The 19,648-nt window shown below is 36.1% G+C and overlaps 1 protein-coding gene across 3 annotated transcripts in view; it reads right to left on the reverse strand.

Moving 5' to 3' along the window:
* Positions 1-19,648, reverse strand: part of MSRB3 (methionine sulfoxide reductase B3) — a 200,361-nt gene that overhangs the window by 100,960 nt on the left and 79,753 nt on the right. For all 3 annotated transcript variants that reach the window (XM_027854185.1, XM_027854186.1, XM_027854187.1), the window contains one exon: positions 4,362-4,390. In XM_027854185.1, the coding sequence (XP_027709986.1) occupies positions 4,362-4,390 (29 nt within the window). The remainder of the gene's footprint in view (positions 1-4,361; positions 4,391-19,648) is intronic.

Here is a 19,648-nt window from a genome sequence, read left to right on the forward strand (position 1 = left end):
GCATATATCTCTAGAAACAATAACTAGCATTTTATATTAGTGCTGTAAAGTTTGCAAAGCATTTTATAATACATTATCTCTTCTGATCTTTATAACAACGCTGTGAGGTAGGTGGCTATTATTATACCCATTTTAAGAAGGTTGAAACAGAGGCTCAGAGATTATGACTTGCCCAGGGTAACTACTAAGTGGTTAAGGCAGGATTTGAACACAGTTCTTCCTGATTCCAAGTCCAATGCCAAAATAGTGATATGTTTATGTTATATGGACCGCCAACAAATCAGTCTCAAGCCCTGAAAAAAACTCTTACATCCATTAGCCCCACCACTTTGTTCAAATTGTTATAAATTTCTTCCTTTTTCAAACTGTGATTGTTTATTACATGTACAGGAGGGACACACTCTTGAAAAATCTGACAACAGATTACATTTTCGGAAGGACCACTGGGAGGTGGTTTTTCTTCCAAGCTTCCTGCCCTTTTGCATTTTACTCATCAAGAAGCAGCTCTGCTAATGGGTTCCTGTTGAAATAAAATTTAAACTGATGACTTTCTTCTTCCTAGTGACTAGTAGAAAACATAGTGACGGTTTGCAAGGTTGCCAGGATGCTTTGAAGGGTCCATTTCAGCTTGTGATCCTTCTCGTTCCGCCCATAGAAAGTAACTTCTGTAAGTCCTTTATTTAATTGGTTTGCATCCACATACTGCCCTCATAGGTTTTGTTTACATAGCCTATCATACAATGTGCTTCCACAATTCTGTGTCTTTCCAAAGCATATTTCTCCTGAGATTTGATATATGACTTTCATGTTTAATTACCATATTAAACTCAATGCTCTGTTTCCTCCAGCTTCAACCAACTTCCCTTCTTGGGGGGTGGGGAGTAATGCATAGCTTCTTGCTATTTCTGAACATCAAAGAAGGTTTGTTTTACTGTACTAGGAAAATCATCAACTCGACGCTGTTTCCAGGCAAGCAGTGTTAGAAAACGCTACTCAAAATGAAATATATTCTCTCTTGTAGAAAGAAACTGGGTTTTCTGTTCTCAATTGGCAAAGCCAGATCCTTCAGGTCACTGACTTACAATCTAACAGAAGAGGATTGTAAATAGTGCTAAATAGCAGTTGACCTGGCATATAAAGCACACAGCTAGATTGAAGCTAAAAGTTAAGACATATGAAATTAGAGGGGACAACAATCCCAGAGTTCTTAGAATAGGTCTAAATTCATTGTCAGTTGTGGGTCTTCTTCATCATACAAATCACCACATTGTGGAGCTTTCCAACACTTGTCGACTATGTATAGACACAAAAATCTCATAGCTATTCCTTCCAGATTTCTAAGACAGATGAAAACCTCAAGAAAATAAAAATCTAACTGATCCTCTAAACTAATTATATAAAATCAAATCTTTTCAATAATAAAAATCACCTGGGTATGCTTTAGACCAGGAATTCTTAACTTGCTTGTGTATTATGGGAGCTTTTGATAATCTCATTAAGCTTATGGACTCCTTTCTCAGAATAATATTTTTAAATTCATAAAATAAAATACATAACATTGCAATGGAAACCAAATACAGCTGAAATAGTTACCAAAACTATTTTATTAAAAAATGTTCACAGGCCTCAACTTAAGAAAGAACCTCTCCCTTTGAAGATTTGCAAAAAGTTTTGACACAAACAAGTTTTCATATATATGTATGTATATTTCTATCTCAGTGTATGCTCAAATTTTTTTGGAGAGTCTTCCCAAATGCTGACAATGCAAGGTTTCCTTCCTTTCTCCTGAATCCCATTCCAGAGTCCAAAACACATTTATAAAACTGGCTGAACTTTGGGCAATAATGTCTGCATAAACTGGGCACTTTGCTAGAACAGTGCCTAAATACATATAAAATCTGACTTTGTAATCATTTCCTTGATGGCTAGTCATCAACTAGAATGCTTATTTTTCTAATTTTTTTTAAAGTAAGACTGGCATCTTCCTTCATTTAAGAATCTTTCTTTGTCAGGAAAAATCCCACAGCTGCTCACTACATTAAACAGAGCTAATTTGCTTTCAGTGTTTGATGAACAATAGAGGATTTGAACCTGTCAAAGTCATACACTTAATTGTTCCAACATGCTACCTTATTCCTAACCACATAATGTACATGGAAGAGTATCATTTGCATGATATAGAATGTCAAAAAACAAAAACAAAAACAGGAATTTCCAGTTTTCTTTTTCATGGTGCCTTCCCTCCTAAGAAGTTATATTAAGGTAATAATTAGCCATTTCTCAATTTGAAATTAGTTGAATTCTTTCCTCAAATTATTTAAATTGATATTAAAAGAATAAATACACTTTTAATCATTATTTCCCATAGGAATTGTCAAAGTACAGACCTTTGTGATTTTCAAGGCCTACAGATGTTGTCAATGATAGGCATAAAAATTAGCATATGAAAAAAGTATTTCTTGTGGACAAAACCTTTGGTCATAAGAGTGAAGGAAGTGTGCCTGTACAGATGTTAGAACTATTCACATGATAAATATTTACCTTTAATACAAGAACTTAATAGCATGCCTTTAATATGAATGTAAAAATTTAATATAAATGATTTTATTTTGACAATAGCAGCTCAATATTTCAGTTTGGTACAATGTTTCCAGGATTTATTTTACAATGAACCTAGTGGGTTTCTTTCTTTCTTTCTCTTTTCTTTTAAAGCTGTATTCCAGACCTTGTACCATAAGAACAAAGTTTCTACAGGCATGTATATTTTCGATTTTCTGTCTGGAGAATTTTATCTACATGAGAGCCTAATACAATACTTTCCACAAAGTAAGCTTTCCATAGTACTTAAAAACTGACCAGAATAAATTAAAAGAGTCCTAATGGATTTTGTGATGAATATAATAATAATACATTTTCCTCTCAACTTAAAACACTTTTTATATCATATTTGTCCATTCCAAATTCTTTTTTTGTTTGTGTAGAAATTGGGTAGCAAAACAGGCATTTTATATGCTGCTTTGAGTCACTTTTTGTTTATTAGTGGAAAGGTAGTTCAGTTAGGACAATACTACTTTGCCTTTAACTGACTGTCTCAATAAATCAATATAAGTCTCCCAAATAAATCAAATACTTTTATCTCAAGTAATTGACATCTTGCAATTATTAGCCCCAAAATACTGGCTGAAAAGTCTTTATAATAATAGATTTCACCTATTAGTGAAGCAATAAGCTACAACCTACACATTTCAGATTTATAGAGTCACATCAATTTAAACAAGATTCATAAAGTCATACAATGAAAAAAAAAGGTGCTTGCAACTTAATGCCTAGGAAGAAAGTGTGACATTCCATTCCAAAACCACCATAAAGCTCAAGTAGAACATTTCAGGATTCTTCATAATGCTAATGAATAGGATGTTTTCAAATTTTAAAAATAAATACAAAAAAAAAGAATAAGGGAACTATTGTGGTGGTATTTTTCCTAAAAATTATTTTCCCTTTGGATTAAAAAAATGTATTTTTCTATAAACCATTTAAGAGAGAGAAAGGCAATTCCTCTTAAACAGCTCCAGAAACCCTTGAATAAAAGATTTTAGCCAGTAAGATACAAAACTAAGTATATAAATGGCTAATATCCCTCATTTGGAGAAAAACATTTAAGGGCTCTCTACCTCCATACTGACCTGAGTGTATATTTTTGTCTTAGATAGAGAATAAATGCTTATGAAGACCTCTACATTTCTACCTTCCACAAAATAATATTAATAACAATACCAATAAATAATATTTGTCAATAACACCACAATAATATCACTTAATAATATAACACAATAATCATATTTAAGGAAAAATAACTAGCATTTACTTATCACCGATGTTTGCAAAGCACTTTATATGTGTTATTCTCAAAACATGTTTTAAAAAAACAAACTAGAGAAATCATAGAACTTTTTCCATTGGATGAATCACCTCAGGACAGTCCTGGGCCAGTGCACAGGGAGGGATCTGTTAAAGACAAATCACTTGCTTCTTGACATGTAAGTTACACAGACTTAAGTTCTCCAGAATGTTTTTTGTAGGTACACCAGAAAGAATAATATACTATTTTAAACAATGATCACTCCCCACCCCCACCCAGCTTTTTAAATGGAAGTTCTACAGATATTCAGTACATATAAATGTCCACTGCAGAGCTATCAGGGATCTCTAGTGAACATCCCAAAAAGTCAATAACACTGTAGTTTAAAAATCTCCTGCCCAGTCTGTTTAAAATCAAAACTGTACTTGATCTGATGAAATTACTCTTTAGAGAATAACATAAATAAAATATACTCAGAAAAACATTGTAAATGTAAACATACCTGAACCAGAGTCATATTTGGTTTCTGAACTGAAAAGAAAAAGAAATTTCTTACATTATAAAAATGGTAGGGTAAGTAACAGTTATTTTATGAGAACAAGATGTCATGGTTATAGATTACCATACTTTTGAGAACCAAGTGGAACACAGCACACTGAGAAGCAAACACATATTTACTTTAACTATCTGAAATGTACTCCTTACCCTAGGGCCCTCATGGAGACACATATTCATACAGATAACACAATATGGAAAAGATATTAACTTTTTGTTTGTTTTATGTGGGAAGGGGAGGGAAGGGATGATGCAAAAAGCATCAGATCTCCTCAGTTTCATGGGTTTCCAGTAATGCAATAAATAAAGGAAAAGGAATACCAAAAAAAGAAATGGACAACCATCTTTATTATTGTAGATTTCCACTTTATCAACATCAGCACTTAGTACACGGCAAATGAACCTAGGAACCCATACATTTAATAAGAGGAAGGGAAAAAAAAATGAGCCCTGGTGGGAACATTACATTTCAGATATAGGTTAATACTGGCTGTAAATCGAGAAGCCTTTGAAGCTCTCAATTGAGCTGTGGGAAAACTTCGGTTGGGTAATTACTCTCGAGATGCAGCTGATGTTCTGTCAAGCAGAATTAACCTTGTGACTAGGCCTATCTGCACAGGCTACTATAAAACAGCATTGTCTATATCGAGCACACAAACCAATTAGCGGGCATGCTCCAGTCCAATTTATATCGCACATTAACAATCTGTAGTACATATGTTCACAGCTGCCACCACAAGATGCAAGGACTGGCCAGCAGGAGTCCTGTTCAAGGATGTTACATTGACAGAGAAGATTTTCTGGGGGAAATGCAGTTTAACTAACAAGGAAAATATTTTTTCCTCAAAAAACAATGCCATGGTATCAGTGTGCTTTTGAAAGTCATTGCTTTCTCTATCCAGGTTCACTTCAATAAGTCATCAAAGAAAGAAGGGGGTGGGAGGAGGGGATAATAGGAAGATGCCATGGTCATTACTGTTTCTACATATCATGCTTTTAAATTACTAGCATGAAGGAATACATTACATCAGAATTCATCTTCTCAAGCATTTCCCAAAAGATTTGCTTTGAACAATGGCAAAATTTGGAAAGATCATTATTTTAACCACGGCCGTTGCAAGATGCCAAAGTTACTATATTCTTCTGAATGAATGTCAAAGAAGCAAGAAAATTGATAATACCTTTCCCAAACTTTCTTTTAAGTGTTAATATATCAAATGGCTACATACCTACTTCCAGATTAGGAAGATAACACCAAAACACAAAACTGGTTTTCCTCTCAAAATTTTCTCAGACATTATATATTTAGTATGTGAACGCTAAATGTTAGCTATTATAGGAACAACATAAAATAGGCACTTATAGTAGAGAGAATACCACAAGACAACACCCTAACTAAAGAAGAACACTGTAAGAAATGATATGTGAAGCACTGACTTTTTAAAAATGTTTATGTATCCTTAAAAAAAAAAAAGCCACTTCACAACAAAACTAAGAGGGGAAAAAAGCAAAAACTTTCTGTTTCTAAAGGGGGTAGGGGTGGGGATGGGGAATGGTAATCCAAAATAAGGGTTGTTGCATTATTAAAAGTACAGATTGTCCTTAGGTCATTCCATAAATTGTGTTAATCTAAATGTAGGTTACCCCTGAATTTAGGCTACAAACCTAAAATGTGATCTTTTTCAAAGGGGAAAAATGGGTAAGTTTATGGAGCTCCTGGGGTACACCACTCTCATAGGTGAATCCCTTGGTTAAGTTATTCTACTTTGACTTCCCCCCACCAAAAAAACAAACAAACAAACAAAAAACAGCTCACAAGCCCCTACTAATGCATCCATATCAACTTATCAGGCACAGGACATATATGAAAGGCATTTAATGAAATAGCACAGAAAGAAAAAACTTCCCGAAAAAACTGGGGCACATTCTTCCCAAATGCACACATCATCAATGGGAAAAGGGGACATAACTAGTCAACACATGGATGAACATATATACAAACAACATGTGGACTAAGTATGTATATGGAAGCACACACATAAGGAATGCTGGTGTCTACAACACACGAATAGAAAGGCAACTCATGCCTACATTATAGGGCTGCTAAAGTCTTCTGGTAATGTCATTGCATGTCTCCTGCTGGACCTCTTCCATCTCTCTCCTCTCTTTCTCAGTTAAAACCCTAGAAAAAGTCATCTATGCATGGTCCATCCACTTCCTCTGCTTTGATTCTGTTCTAAACCCTTGGGAATCTGGCCTCCATCTTCATCATTCAACTGAAACTGTTCTAACCAAAGTTATCAATGTTCTCTTAATTCCAGGGCTAATGGCTTCTTCTCAATCCATATCCATCACGACCTCTCTATATCTGACATCTTTAACCAATATCCTCCTAAATATTCTCTCCTTTCTAGGTTTTTGTGCCACAATTCTCTCTCTTGGTGCTACTCCTACCTGTCTGATCACTCCTTCTCAGTCTCCTTTGCTGGATCTTCCTCCATGTCATATCTACTCACTGTTGGTATACCACAGTTTCATCCAGGGCCCTCATCTCTTCTTTTCTCAATATTTTTTCTCACTTGGATCTCATCAGGCACCATCGATTCAATGATCATTTTTACCCAGATGACTCCCTGGTCTATGTCCCGTCTTACTCTTTCTGCCGAGCTTCAGTCCCACATCATAAGCTACCTCTTGGACATTTTTAACTAAGAGGCTTGTAGGCATCTTGAGTTTGATGTGTGCAAAAGAGAACTCATTTTCCCCACAAAACCCAGCCCTCTTCCAAACATCTCTATTTTGGTTGAGGGCATGACCATACCTTTCAAAGTCTCCATTTATAAAGTGAAGGGATTAGACCTAATAGCTTCTCAGGCCCCTTCCAGCTCTACATCTGGAACTTTGATCTTTTCAATCACCCACATTTACAACTTTGGCGTCATGTTTGAGATGAGAGATCACCCTACCTTCTTTCTCCACATCATATTGCAAATACATCTCCTTCCTTCATCTCACATGGTCACCACCCTCATTCAGACCCTCATCACCTCTTACCTGGACTATAGCAATAGCCTCCCAAATGGCCTCCCTGTCTCACATCTCTACTCACTCTAACCTATCTTCCACACAGCTGCCAAAGTGATTTTCCTGAAGTGTGAGATTGTTATTCCCTACTCCAAAATTAACAAATTCCAGTTACTCCCTTTTACCTCTAGGATCAAATATTAAAAAAAAATATAAAAATCCTTGTTTGGCATTTAAATTCCTTCAAATTCCTTTAAAGTCCTTTCCTATCTTTCTACTCCCCTCCACGTACTCAACAATCTGGCCACACTCACTGTTCCTCATGTAATAATGCCCCATTTCCCATGTCACTACAATGGCTTGGCACTGGCTATCTCTCATACCTGGAATGTTCTCTTTCCTTGCCTCTCTATCTTAGAATCCTTGGCTTCCTACAAGACTTCATTCAAATGCCACCTTCTGCAGGCGGCTTTTCCCAGTCCTCTAAGGTTAGGGCTTTCTGCTCCAAGGTTAGTTTCCATAAATCTGTAAGCATCTTGTATGTACCATTTTACATACATGCTGTCTCCCCCATTAGAATGAAAGTACTTTGAAGGCAGAGCTAGCTTTTGCTTCCTTGTACCTCCACCACTTAGCTTAGCGGAGCACAACTGGAGCTTTATAAGTCTTTATTGATTGATTTCATGTGGCATTTAATATCTGGTGGGTAATGCTCCATTTGTCCTGTGGTTTCTGCTAGGCAGGGCTAGGCAAATTAATAATGGTAAAAATTAATAGTAGTTAGATTATATTATTTATATATATTATATCTTTATATCATTTTTAAAATTACCCTATCGTGTTTGTTATGTGCAAAGCATTTTACAAATGTTAACTCATTCGATCCACATGACAGCTTCAGAAAGTAGGTACTACTGTTAGGTGTTATTATTAGCCCCATTTTACAGAGGGGGAAATTGAGGCAGCCAGAGGTTGTGACTTGCCCAGGGTCACATATCTGAGGAAGGATTAAAACCCAGGTGTTCCTGACTCCAGGCCCAGGGCTCTCTCCACTTTACCACCCAGCAATCTCTAGAAAAATCCATCCATTTCCAGAGTTCTCACTTCAGGTGCTTTTTTCTTCAGAAGAACATTCTCCTATTCCATTCTCTTGGATCATGGTACAGCCAGCCTTTAAAAGTTATAGATTCAAGGAGCAGATAGAATGAGAGAATTTGGAATTTGCTGGAGAAGATGGACTGATGAAGCCCTTCCAGATCTCCCCAACTGCTAGTACCATTCCTCCCAATCTACTTTATATTTTAATTATTTTGTATTTATTTCTATTTATTCTCTTCATAGCTATTCTGCATATCCTTATTACAAATTTGCTGTCTTTTTCCACAAAAATGTAAACTCCTGTAATTAGGTATTATTTCATTCTTTATATATGTCTCTCCAGTGCCTGGCACACAAGAAGTGCTTAATAAATGCTTGCTGCTACTTCAACTTAAAATCTTCAGACTGTGGCATTCCATGATTCAGGTTCACAACATCTCTAGAAAAATGTTAGTGTTTAAAGAAACGGGCTCTTATTTCAGGGAAAATTCCATATGGGGTCATTAACTTTGAAATTTCCTAGCTCGCTATCTACTTGTAGTGTCTTTCTAAAAGCTATGTATCAATGAACCAGTCCTATACCTCTGTCCATCTGATGTGAATACAACATACGGTGCCCTTAGAGTTAAAAATAATATTGAAGGTTGCTCTTCCAGTACTTTGTGAAGCTCCTCCTGAGGGAGTTGGGGCTCATTCTTTAACTTGAGGGTGTCATAAAGTCCTTTTCCTTTTATCTTGAAATACCATAAGACTTCTCCTTATCTTGTAAAACCAAAAGAATTACTTTTTTTCTTCCTTATCCTGTGTCCCCCTGTCTTTCTTATGCTGTCAACCATCTTCCTCATCCTGTGTCACAAAATTCCTCCTTATCTCGTAAGCAACTTTCTTCCTCATCCTGTTCATCCTTATCCGGTCCCTAATCTTCAACTCCCATAAAAAACCCCAAAATTACATCATCATTCTGAAACCCCTACATAAGCCTGGTTCTCCCAAATATCATGGCCTTCATTAGCTTCTTGCTAACTAGGCCTTGTGCTTTTCACATAAATAAAAGCAGCTCTTGGTGGCTAAGAGAATGCTTTCACCCTCAAACTGCTCTCCCGAATCTGACCTCAATACATCCAACTGAATATCATAGTCTGAGCAACAGGCACTTTTCATTCACTTGGTTTCCTCTTTGTGGAGTGTTAGGCTAAATTCCAAGACTGTGGTTGGTTATGGGAAGGTTCTGTAATGTTCTGGAGTTTAATGCATCTAGATTTACAAATAGGAACATTTGGAGGACCTTACCACCAATACAGAATCCTTCTTCCATTTGGATTTCATGTTGAACACCCTCTATGACAGTAGCAAATACTTTTGGTTAGCACATCTCCCTGTACTATGCCTCACCTGATATTAATAATTAGAGGGTGGTAACACAGGACTCTGATGTATACACAGTAGACAGACTGTTAGAGAAGGGCTTTTAGAATGGTATTTTTTTATTTTTTTTTACAAAATCAGATTTTTTTTTAAAGTCAACAAACACAGCAATATCACGTATTCCCTATGCCTTTCAGTTGTGTAACTGCTAAGGTGTGTTCTGTTGAAGAATAAATTTCAAATACAAGGAAATAGTAATTCATGAAAGAAGGCTAAAAATGTAACATGCTCTTTCTGAACCTCAAAACCCAGAAATAAAGGTTTTAACATGAGGAGAAGCTCAAAATGGTCTACGCATCCTAATATACTATAGTCCTTCGTAATTGTAACTCCTTTCTAACAACCAACTCCTTTGTCATTGTAATTTTATAAAGCATTTTTATAAATTTTATAAAAATAAAATTATAAAAATAAATTTTATAAAGTATTTTTTTAGTTCCACTAGTTTTTTAATAGAGGATTTCAGTTTTTTTCAGGACTGGTACTATCAGTCACTTAGTTGGAGGTCCATATTCCCAAACTGATGTAAATATAGAGTGTATGTTTTCTTATGGCTATAAAGAAGGCCAGTTTCTCTAAAAGTTTCATTTACACAGAAGTCAAATATACTTTTGCTTGGGGGTTACTCTGTTTTTCTGGGACCTGTAAGTATCCTGAGGGCGCCTATTTTCACACCTTGTCTCAATCTGGGTTCACACCTCTTTTGTTTAGGGTAGTTGCATCAAATGGTAGAAAATACCTGAGGCAAAAACTAAGTAAGTGTGAACTCCAGTCTGCTAATTATTCAAAACAGTCAATTATTGGTTCAAAAATATGTCAAGGTTCTTTAAAAAAAAAACTGATATCAATCTGAAAGTTCTAAAACCTCCAGAGGAAAAAAAAATTAAGTGTATGTTTGGGAGAAGGCAGTATAGCCTGATCCTGGAGCTCTCCATAAATGGAATGGAACATTGAGAGTACATTCCCATTATAGCTTAATTGGCATTAGGTAGAACTTCTGTTAGCAAATTTAAAAATGCTTCTACAGAAAGGGGATACCTCAGTAAGTTTTCTTTTGAAACCTGAGGATTTTGTTCCAATTTGTTCAATATTACACAATGATTAAGTTTTTACAAAATATACCATACATCTTCATATTAAAATCTGTCTAATAAACACAAAATTGGCCAAAGGAAAAAAATTCAATGTTGGGTTAAAGAAAAAAAGCCTAAATTTATTGAAGACTTATACTGTCTTTCTTTCTGTGAGAAAGGATGTAAATTAATTTATTTGGGGTACCTTGTAACATGGATGCCAAGATAGATTGAACAGATAAGTTACATATGTTAGTCAAAATGACAAATGCAATTAGAAGTGACAGGCATGGCAATGACATTTCAATTTTTTTCCACAAGAAATCAATAACTTATAGATTTTTTATTTTTGAAAAATCACAATTAGAAATGATTTATCACTTACTCTGAATTATGTAAAATTTGTTTAGGGACATACTAAATACTATGAAATACTTTGATCTTATTTCTGTGCTAAAAATTTATATTCCTCTAGAAATGGTATGGAAAATGGCAAAGGCATCAAAAATGAACCAAGGCTCTTTTTATTTGTACTAGTTTCTTCCCTTAAAATACGAACTAGTTGGCATGATGCATAAAATTCTTGGGCTTAATTCTCCTTCCTGCCCCCATTACATTCTGTTTACCAGCAGAATTTAGGACTGACAATGCACTATCTATTAGTCTTATTTTTCCCCCACATTAGTCATGTTGTGATAGAAGAATCAGAACAAAAGGGAAAAACCACGAGAAAGAAAGAACAAAAAATAAACCAAAAGAGAGAGAGAGAGAGAGAGAGAGACAGAGAGAGAGAGGGAGGAAGGGAGGGAGAGGGAGGGAGGGAGGGAGAGAGAGAGAGAGAGAGAAAAGAGTATGCTTTGATCTGCATTTAGACTCCAAAGTTCTTTTTCTGGATATGGATAGCATTTTCCATCATGAGTCTTTTGGAACTGTCTTAAATCATTGCAATGCTGAGAAAAGCTAAGTCTATCAAATTTGGTCATCACACAATATTGCTGTTACTGTACACAATGTTCTCCTGGGTCTGCTCACTTCACTTAGCATCATTTCATGCAAGTCTTTCCAGGTTTTTCTGAAACCCATCTGTTCATCATTTCTTATGGAACAATAGCATTCCATTACATTCATATACCACAACTTGTTAAGCTATTTTCCAATTGATAGGCATCCCCTCAATTTCCAATTCTTGGCTACCTCAAAAAGAGTTGCTATAAATATTTTTGTACATGTGGGTTCTTTTCCCTTTTTAATGATCTCTTTGGGATACAGACTTAGTAGTGGTATTGCTGGATCAAAGGGTATGCACATTTTTATAGCCCTTCGGGCAAAGTTTCAAATTGCTCTCCAGAATGGCTGGATCAGTTCACAACTCCACCAACAATGCATTAGTGTTCCAATTTTCCCACATCTTCTACAACATTCATCATTTTCCTGTTTTGTCATGTTGGCCAATCTGATAGGTGTGATGTGGTACCTCAGAGTTGTTTTGATTTGTATTTCTCTAATCAATAGTGATTTAGAGCATTTTTTCATATGACTACAGATAGCTTTAATTCTTCATCTGAAAACTGCTTTTTCATATCCTTTGACCATTTAAATTGGGGAATGACTTGTATTCCTATAAATTTAACTCAGTTCCCTAAATATTTTGGAGATAAGGCTTTTATCAGAGACACTGGCCATAAAAATTGTTTCCCAGCTTCCTGCTTCCCTTCTAATCTTGGGTACATTGAGACCTTTACTATCTTAAAGAAATAGGCCTGAAATAGACTAGATCAGGGTTTCTTAATCCTTTTCTTGCATGATAGACCCCTTTCACAGTCTGGTAAAGCTTATGGGATCTCCTCTCAGAAAAATGTTTTTAAATCCATAAAATAAAATACAGAAGTTTACAAAGAAAATCAATTACAGTGGCATAAAAATGTATTTTTTCTGATCAAGTTCACAAAACTCTTGAAAGGGAGTACAAAAGCCATGGACTAGATGATTAGCTAGAGAAAACTGAGGGGCAATACTGATAAGACTTTAACAAAATGCAAGATTAAGTGATTGAAATTTTTGCTGACTCAGTGATCCCATTGTTCCCAGTTCTTTTTGTCAATCTGTGTTGAGGGAGGTTCTGTTATGTTACCTAGTTGGCAGCTTTTGTATTACCTGATATCTAGAACATAGCAGGTCACTCCAGCAATTGGGGAGGAGCTGAGACACAATAGCCCATCCCCTTTTGCTGACATGGACCTATCTAAATTGTCTTTATCAATAAAAACTGGCTCCATCTTGAATTCCTTGCTGATCTCTAGCAATTAGCTTGTCAACGTGTTGCCACGTTGGCATATTTTTTAATAAACTCCTTTTAATTCCTTTTTTCCCTGAGTTTTGCATTGTTAATCAGGGTAAAAGCCCAAACAAACAATTTTCCTTTTAACAAAGTTAACATATTAGTGCAAATGGGCCTCATATCACTATATAAGAAAACACAAGAAGGCTGAAGGATGAATTCATTAATTTGATGACATCTACATTAAAATGCATACTTTGTGATTCACACAGCAGGAACTTCAGAAAAAAATTTAACTTAATTTTATCATATCACTGACAAATCAAAGAAGGTTAAAAGAATTGAATCAAATTTGATTGAGAAATTGGGGAACTGGACAAAGAGAGAGATAAATGAATCACAAGATATATAAGGAAAATCCTACCTGTCCTTCAAACTCACATTCTATATCCTTCCCCAACTTAGAATGACATTAAAGTACATTGGAATGAGAATCAGAGATCTGGGTTCTAGTTTCAGCTCTGCCACTAAATACCTGGGATCTTGGGCAAATCACAACCACTCTGGTCCTCAGTTTCCATATGCATAAAATGAAGGGATTAAAAGATGATTGCCAAAACTTCTTCAAACTCTGAAGGAGGTGCTGTTGTCCATCATTTGTTTTCAAAGAGGAACAATGATATCGCAATGAGGAATGTCTTGACTTTCATAAGAACTGGATTTAAGAGAGGCAGAGTTGAAGTTGTCTGCCTCATTCTCTCTTCCAGACTCACTGAAGTCTAGCGGCAAAACAAAAGTCAAGATGGCCTGCGATGACCCAGGATACAGAGAATGACCTTGGTATCCTTGATGTCTGACCAAACTGGCCATTGAAGCCAATTGTTCTCATCTACCTATTCCAACAAGGGAAGTCTTCACATGCTTGGAATGGACATCATGGATTTGAGATCCATTGGTTACTCTCAACCTGGTTTAACCCGGCTGCAGAGACGGTGTTACTGGGCTGTACCTGCTGCACATGCTACAGCTTCTTGGAGCCACCGGTGAGAGTTGGGTGACCAGCTGGACACCAAAGGTGGATAAGAAGCCCTGAAAAGGGTTCAACGTGCCCTCACACCAGTGGGTGTGAGTCCTCCCTGAACATCTCAGCCCACACCGATTTCTCTTCTCAATCCTAAAACCATATTCTGCCTCGAAATGCCATTGAATTATTTTATGTGAGGATGCCTTGTCTGTACCCCAAAGACTATAAGCTCCCAGAAGGGAAGAGCTCCATACAACAGAAAAAAGTACTAGTTCTGTAGTCAGAAAAATCTGGCTTGAAAACCCCACTCTTGACCTTACCGGTGACATTGGACAAGCCACATCACCCTAACTCCCTAGGCCTCATATTCCTCATTGATAAAATGAGGGGGCTAGACTCTCTGGCTGAAGTCCTTTTCAGTTCTTGATCCATGATACTGTAGTAGCTATAGACTCCACAAGGTATACCTAGCACAGCCCCAACATATTGAATAGGGATACCAATCAGTTAACATTTGAAGATAAAATGTACTGCAAAGTATAAAGAATAATCATTTGGATCTTCCTGTCAATATGACTACCTGAGCAATAAGAAGACTGCCCAGGTCCCAAAGGTCTACTCCATAAAAACCCTGAATTTTGTACAAGACCAAACAATGACCAGGAAATCCAGTAAGAAACTACAGTAGGTGATTTTTTTCCATTCCAGAAATGCACAAGAGGTCAGAGAGAAGCCTGAAGAAAATCAGAAAATGCAGTAAAGGCAGCACTAGTCTAAGGTAGTCTCTCAGCACAACCAGGGACGATCAAAGACAAGTGTAGCCTGCAAGGCCCTGTGTCCTAAGGCAGCTAGAGTGGAGGGCTTCCCTGAGAAAGTCACAGGGTGGTCAAAAAACCCCAGAGTGAGAACTTTAGAAGTGTCTGAGAGCAACCATGTCCAAACAGGGACCAACCAATATGGTGCAGCAATGTTCAGACAAGAATGGTCCAGACCCAGGAGTTCTGAAGTATGTAACACTCATTCCTTAAACACCAGAGAAGGCCCTCAAAATCCAGCATTCGGAACCTCAAATATCCAGGTTAGACCTCTAGGCCTCCCTCCAAGGGGTTTAATTCAGTTCAGGAACTCAGGGCAAAACCAAGTAGAGCCAATGACCACACCCAAAAGTATAGTAGGGGGTCGAGTGCAGCCTTGACACAAAACTCCAATTTGGTAACTAAAGTTGGAGAGATGGGTAAAACAAAGAAAGCACTAACCAGTAGAAAAATTATTACAAATCTAGAAATCCCCAAATTACAAGTGTTACTCTGTAACAACTATAAGCTCAAAGGGGGAAAAAAATGGATTTTCCATAAGGACTACATTAATATCCAGAAAAATGAAGTAAGAGATTTAAAAAATGAAGTGAAAGTTTTAAGGAAAGAATTGAAGGTAGAATAAGTAGTTCAGAAGAGAAAGTAGTAAACCTTAACAAAGAAATGGACTTCCTGAAAACTAGAATAAACCAAACAGAAATCAATGAGTCCATGAGACACAAGATACATTAGGACAAAAACAAAAGGCTGAAAAAATAGATGTAAAGGTATACCAACATAAAAAATACTGACCTGAAAAATAGTCTAAGGAGAGATAGTTTAAGAATCACTGGATGCTCAGGAAAACATGATTTAAAAAAAAAAGCATTGACATTATATTTCAAGAAATCACAAATAAAAACTTTCCAGATAAATTAAAATCAGAGAACAAAATATGGAACAAATGAATTAATCACCTTCTAAAAGAAACCTCAAGAGGAAAAATCCCAGAAATGCTAGACTCAAAATCCAGATCTCTCAACACCAAAGAAAAAACATGACGAGCATCCAGAAAGAAGAAATACCCAGAAGCTACAGTCAGGATCACATAAGACCTGGCAGTGACTACTAAAAACCAGAGAAGATACGGAATACAATATTATAGCAAAAAAGATGGCTTACAATCAAGAATAATTTACCCTGTAAAGCTGAGTATAATCCTACAGGGGAAAAAGACAGACCTTTGATGTAATAGAAGGTTTTCAAACATTTCTGATGAAAAGATCAGAGCTGAGTAGGAATTTTGATATATCTAGAAAGGTAAACTTATTTGAGCAAATGAATGGAATTGAATGGTGATGTAGTGCTAACATTCTATTAAGAAACAAGTTTCCCTTCAGAATTTTCCTGCATTCCAAGGGCATTAAGAGCATGCAATAAGAAAAACAAATGTCCAGAGGGTAAATTGGTTCTGTTCTGAGGGTTTAAAGAAAAAAGAGAGTAAGATGAGAAATATCTAAGTGTACAAGTAGGCAAAAGGGGGTAGAACTTGCTATTTCTCAAAATTAGGTGTTAGAGGAGAGTATACAAAAATATAGAGGAAAGGATGGCAGGAATGGGCATCAGATGTACCACCCTATCTGAAACAGACAAAAGAGGGCCAATCTCTGTCTCTCTGTCTCTCTGTCTCTCTGTCTCTCTCACACACACACACACACACACACACACACAATTTGGTATAGAAATACATCAACTTCAAGAAGGAAACAAGCAGGGAAAGGGTGGGATATATTAACTGAGAGAATGCTATCAGGGAGGGAAGAGCTACAAGCTAAATAAATTTCTTGAACCCAAACTGAGGAGGACAAGGAGAAAGAGAAAAGAACTAGAATCTATAGGGGTACCATGGATGGTCTCTTAGACAATTAGGAATGGCTAAATAAATAATAGTATATGAATGTAATATAATATTATTGTGCCATAAGAAAGGATGAAGGAAATTATTTCAGAGAGTCTTAGATAGTATAAACTGTTGCAGAGAGAAGTAAGCAGAACCAGGAGAACAATTTATATGTGAACAGCATCACTGTAAAGGAAAAAAAAAACTGTTTTCAATTTAATTTTTATAACTAACCAAAAATCTATTTTTCCTCATTTCTGCCCTACTTCCAATGGGAAAAGAAAAAAGAAAATTTCATTAACAAATATGCATAGGCAAGCAAAATTAATTCCTGCATTGGTCCTATCTATCTATTTATGTATAAAAATATATATCATTAAATAGCATTTAGTATCAAAGGTTTTCCAGATTTAAAATATATACATATATACATATATATATGTAATCATCATTCCTCCCACTAATCCTAGAATATATGCACTAAGCAGATAGTCTCTAGAAACTATAGTTTTTTTCTCAAGCTGTAGAATCATCACTCTTTCTTTGTGCAAATTCCCCAGTGATACAAGACATAGCATAGAGAGAAATAAGCAATATAATATATCTCAAAGAGATCAACAAAAATGTAGCAGGTACTCCCCTCTAAGGAAAATACCACACTCCTAAGTGAATTCACTGAGATCTTGAATTTGTGCCTTTTGTGACTATTTCCTTAAATGATTTTCCCATCCTCAGTACTAATTCATAAAATACTACCAAAGTTTGATACCCAAGTTAAGTGCTTGCCCAGAACTTGGTGTATTTGTAAAAGGATATGCCTGAAATTTTCAGATGGCCCCACAGTGACTAATTAACTATGAAGGGCAGATGTGACAAGCAAAAAACAGCTCACTGAGTCTCTCCCCATAATTTCTGTCCCCACCTGCCCCCAAAATATGGCTAAAATTAAAGAAATCATGACCAGGAAAAGAAAACTGAAGCAGGTAAGATCATCAGTAAGTTCAAAGGCCTAGAACTAGAGATGATCCCAGAGGCAATACAAACCCTTCATTTGGCAGATAAGGAATATCTGTCTGGCCCATTCAATAATCAGTAGAAATGGGGAACATGATCATCGACATCTAGCTGCCTTGTGGACGCTGGTAATCTAGGGATCACATAAAGCTTTGCTGCAATTTTGTATAATAAGCCACTAGAAAAAAAAATAAACTGCTAGAAATAAAAAAAATTTCAATTATTTAAGGAAATAAAACTACTTGTTAAAATTTGTAACCCAAAGTTTTAAAAACACATGTTAAAAAAAAAATTTTTTTAAAAACTATTTGTTAATTGAATGCCAGTGTGAATGCCAGTCTACTCTTAAGGTCACTCAACACATTCTAACAAATATTTATGATTGACAGAGATTTTCCAGATGGGAACATTTTCAACTCCTATTCCAATATTCTTGTTAGGGCCAGAGTCTCTGCCTCCATACCCTCTCACCATTCCTAAGTCCTTTTTCCATCTCCCTCATGTTCAATTTTCACTAACACCTCTATTTTCAATCATTGTGAAATCCTAACAGGAAAGACAATATTAACCAATAATAATTTAACATCCATTTTTTCAGTTTTCTCATTTGCAAAATGGGGATAACAATAGCACCTACCTCCTAGAGTTGTTGTGAGGATTAAATGAGCTTACGTATATAAAGTGCTTTGCAAATCTTAAAGCTCTATATGAATGCTACTTATTATTAGTATTATTATTATTCATTGTTGTTATTATTACTATTCAGTGTGCTTTGATTATAAATTGCTCAAGATGCCAACAAACCTTTCTTTCCCTGAAGAAGAATGTTTCATTTGAAATCTGAGAAAGATTTGGATTTTTCTTCAACCCATAGTCCTGTGATGAAGCTAGCCTTCCAATCAAAAAAGTTTCTTAGAAATAAAGACTAAGTGAATTATGTTTAGAAATGACAACATATACCTAATGTTCTATTTGGATATTTATTATTTTGAAAGAAAACTGGTTTTTCTCCTTTCCTTCCACACCTTCTCCTATCTTATTTTATACCCAGCACACATGTGCATGTGTATATACCCGCACACAGAGAAATTATTTATATTAAAATTTCACAAAGGAAGTTCCTTCAAAGTTCAGAGTGAGCTACATGGCTGCCATAAAATACTGCATCACTTAAAAGGAAAAGGCTTTACTCTCCTCAAGATGTCAGAGTAAGTCAGGGCAAAATAACAGCTTTACTACAACTATTCCTCTGAGGACATTTTTAAGAGCACTGGATTGAGAAACAATCAAGAAATTCAAGGAAAAACTATCACATGTATATTTTTCCAGCCCAGGTCCACATGAGGAGACAGCCTTAGAAGTCTGTAGGCACTAAGAAAGGGGTCCAGACAGAAAACCTGTCCAGGGGCACAACTTAAGGAAAGTTTCCAGCTCAGATGCCAGCGAGCCAGGGAAGTTTAAAATCTAAAGTTGAATACTAAGACAGGAAAAAGAAACCCTACACCAGAATCCATCCAAGGCCACCTGGCACTACAACAGTGTTGCTCTGGAGCTGGACTAAGGCTCAGCAGCTTGTGAGGTTTAGAAAGGTGAGCAATGGCAGC

The sequence above is a fragment of the Vombatus ursinus genome, unplaced genomic scaffold (genome assembly GCF_900497805.2).
Source record: "Vombatus ursinus unplaced genomic scaffold, bare-nosed wombat genome assembly UNPS02010320.1, whole genome shotgun sequence".
Taxonomy (NCBI): Eukaryota; Metazoa; Chordata; class Mammalia; order Diprotodontia; family Vombatidae; genus Vombatus; species Vombatus ursinus.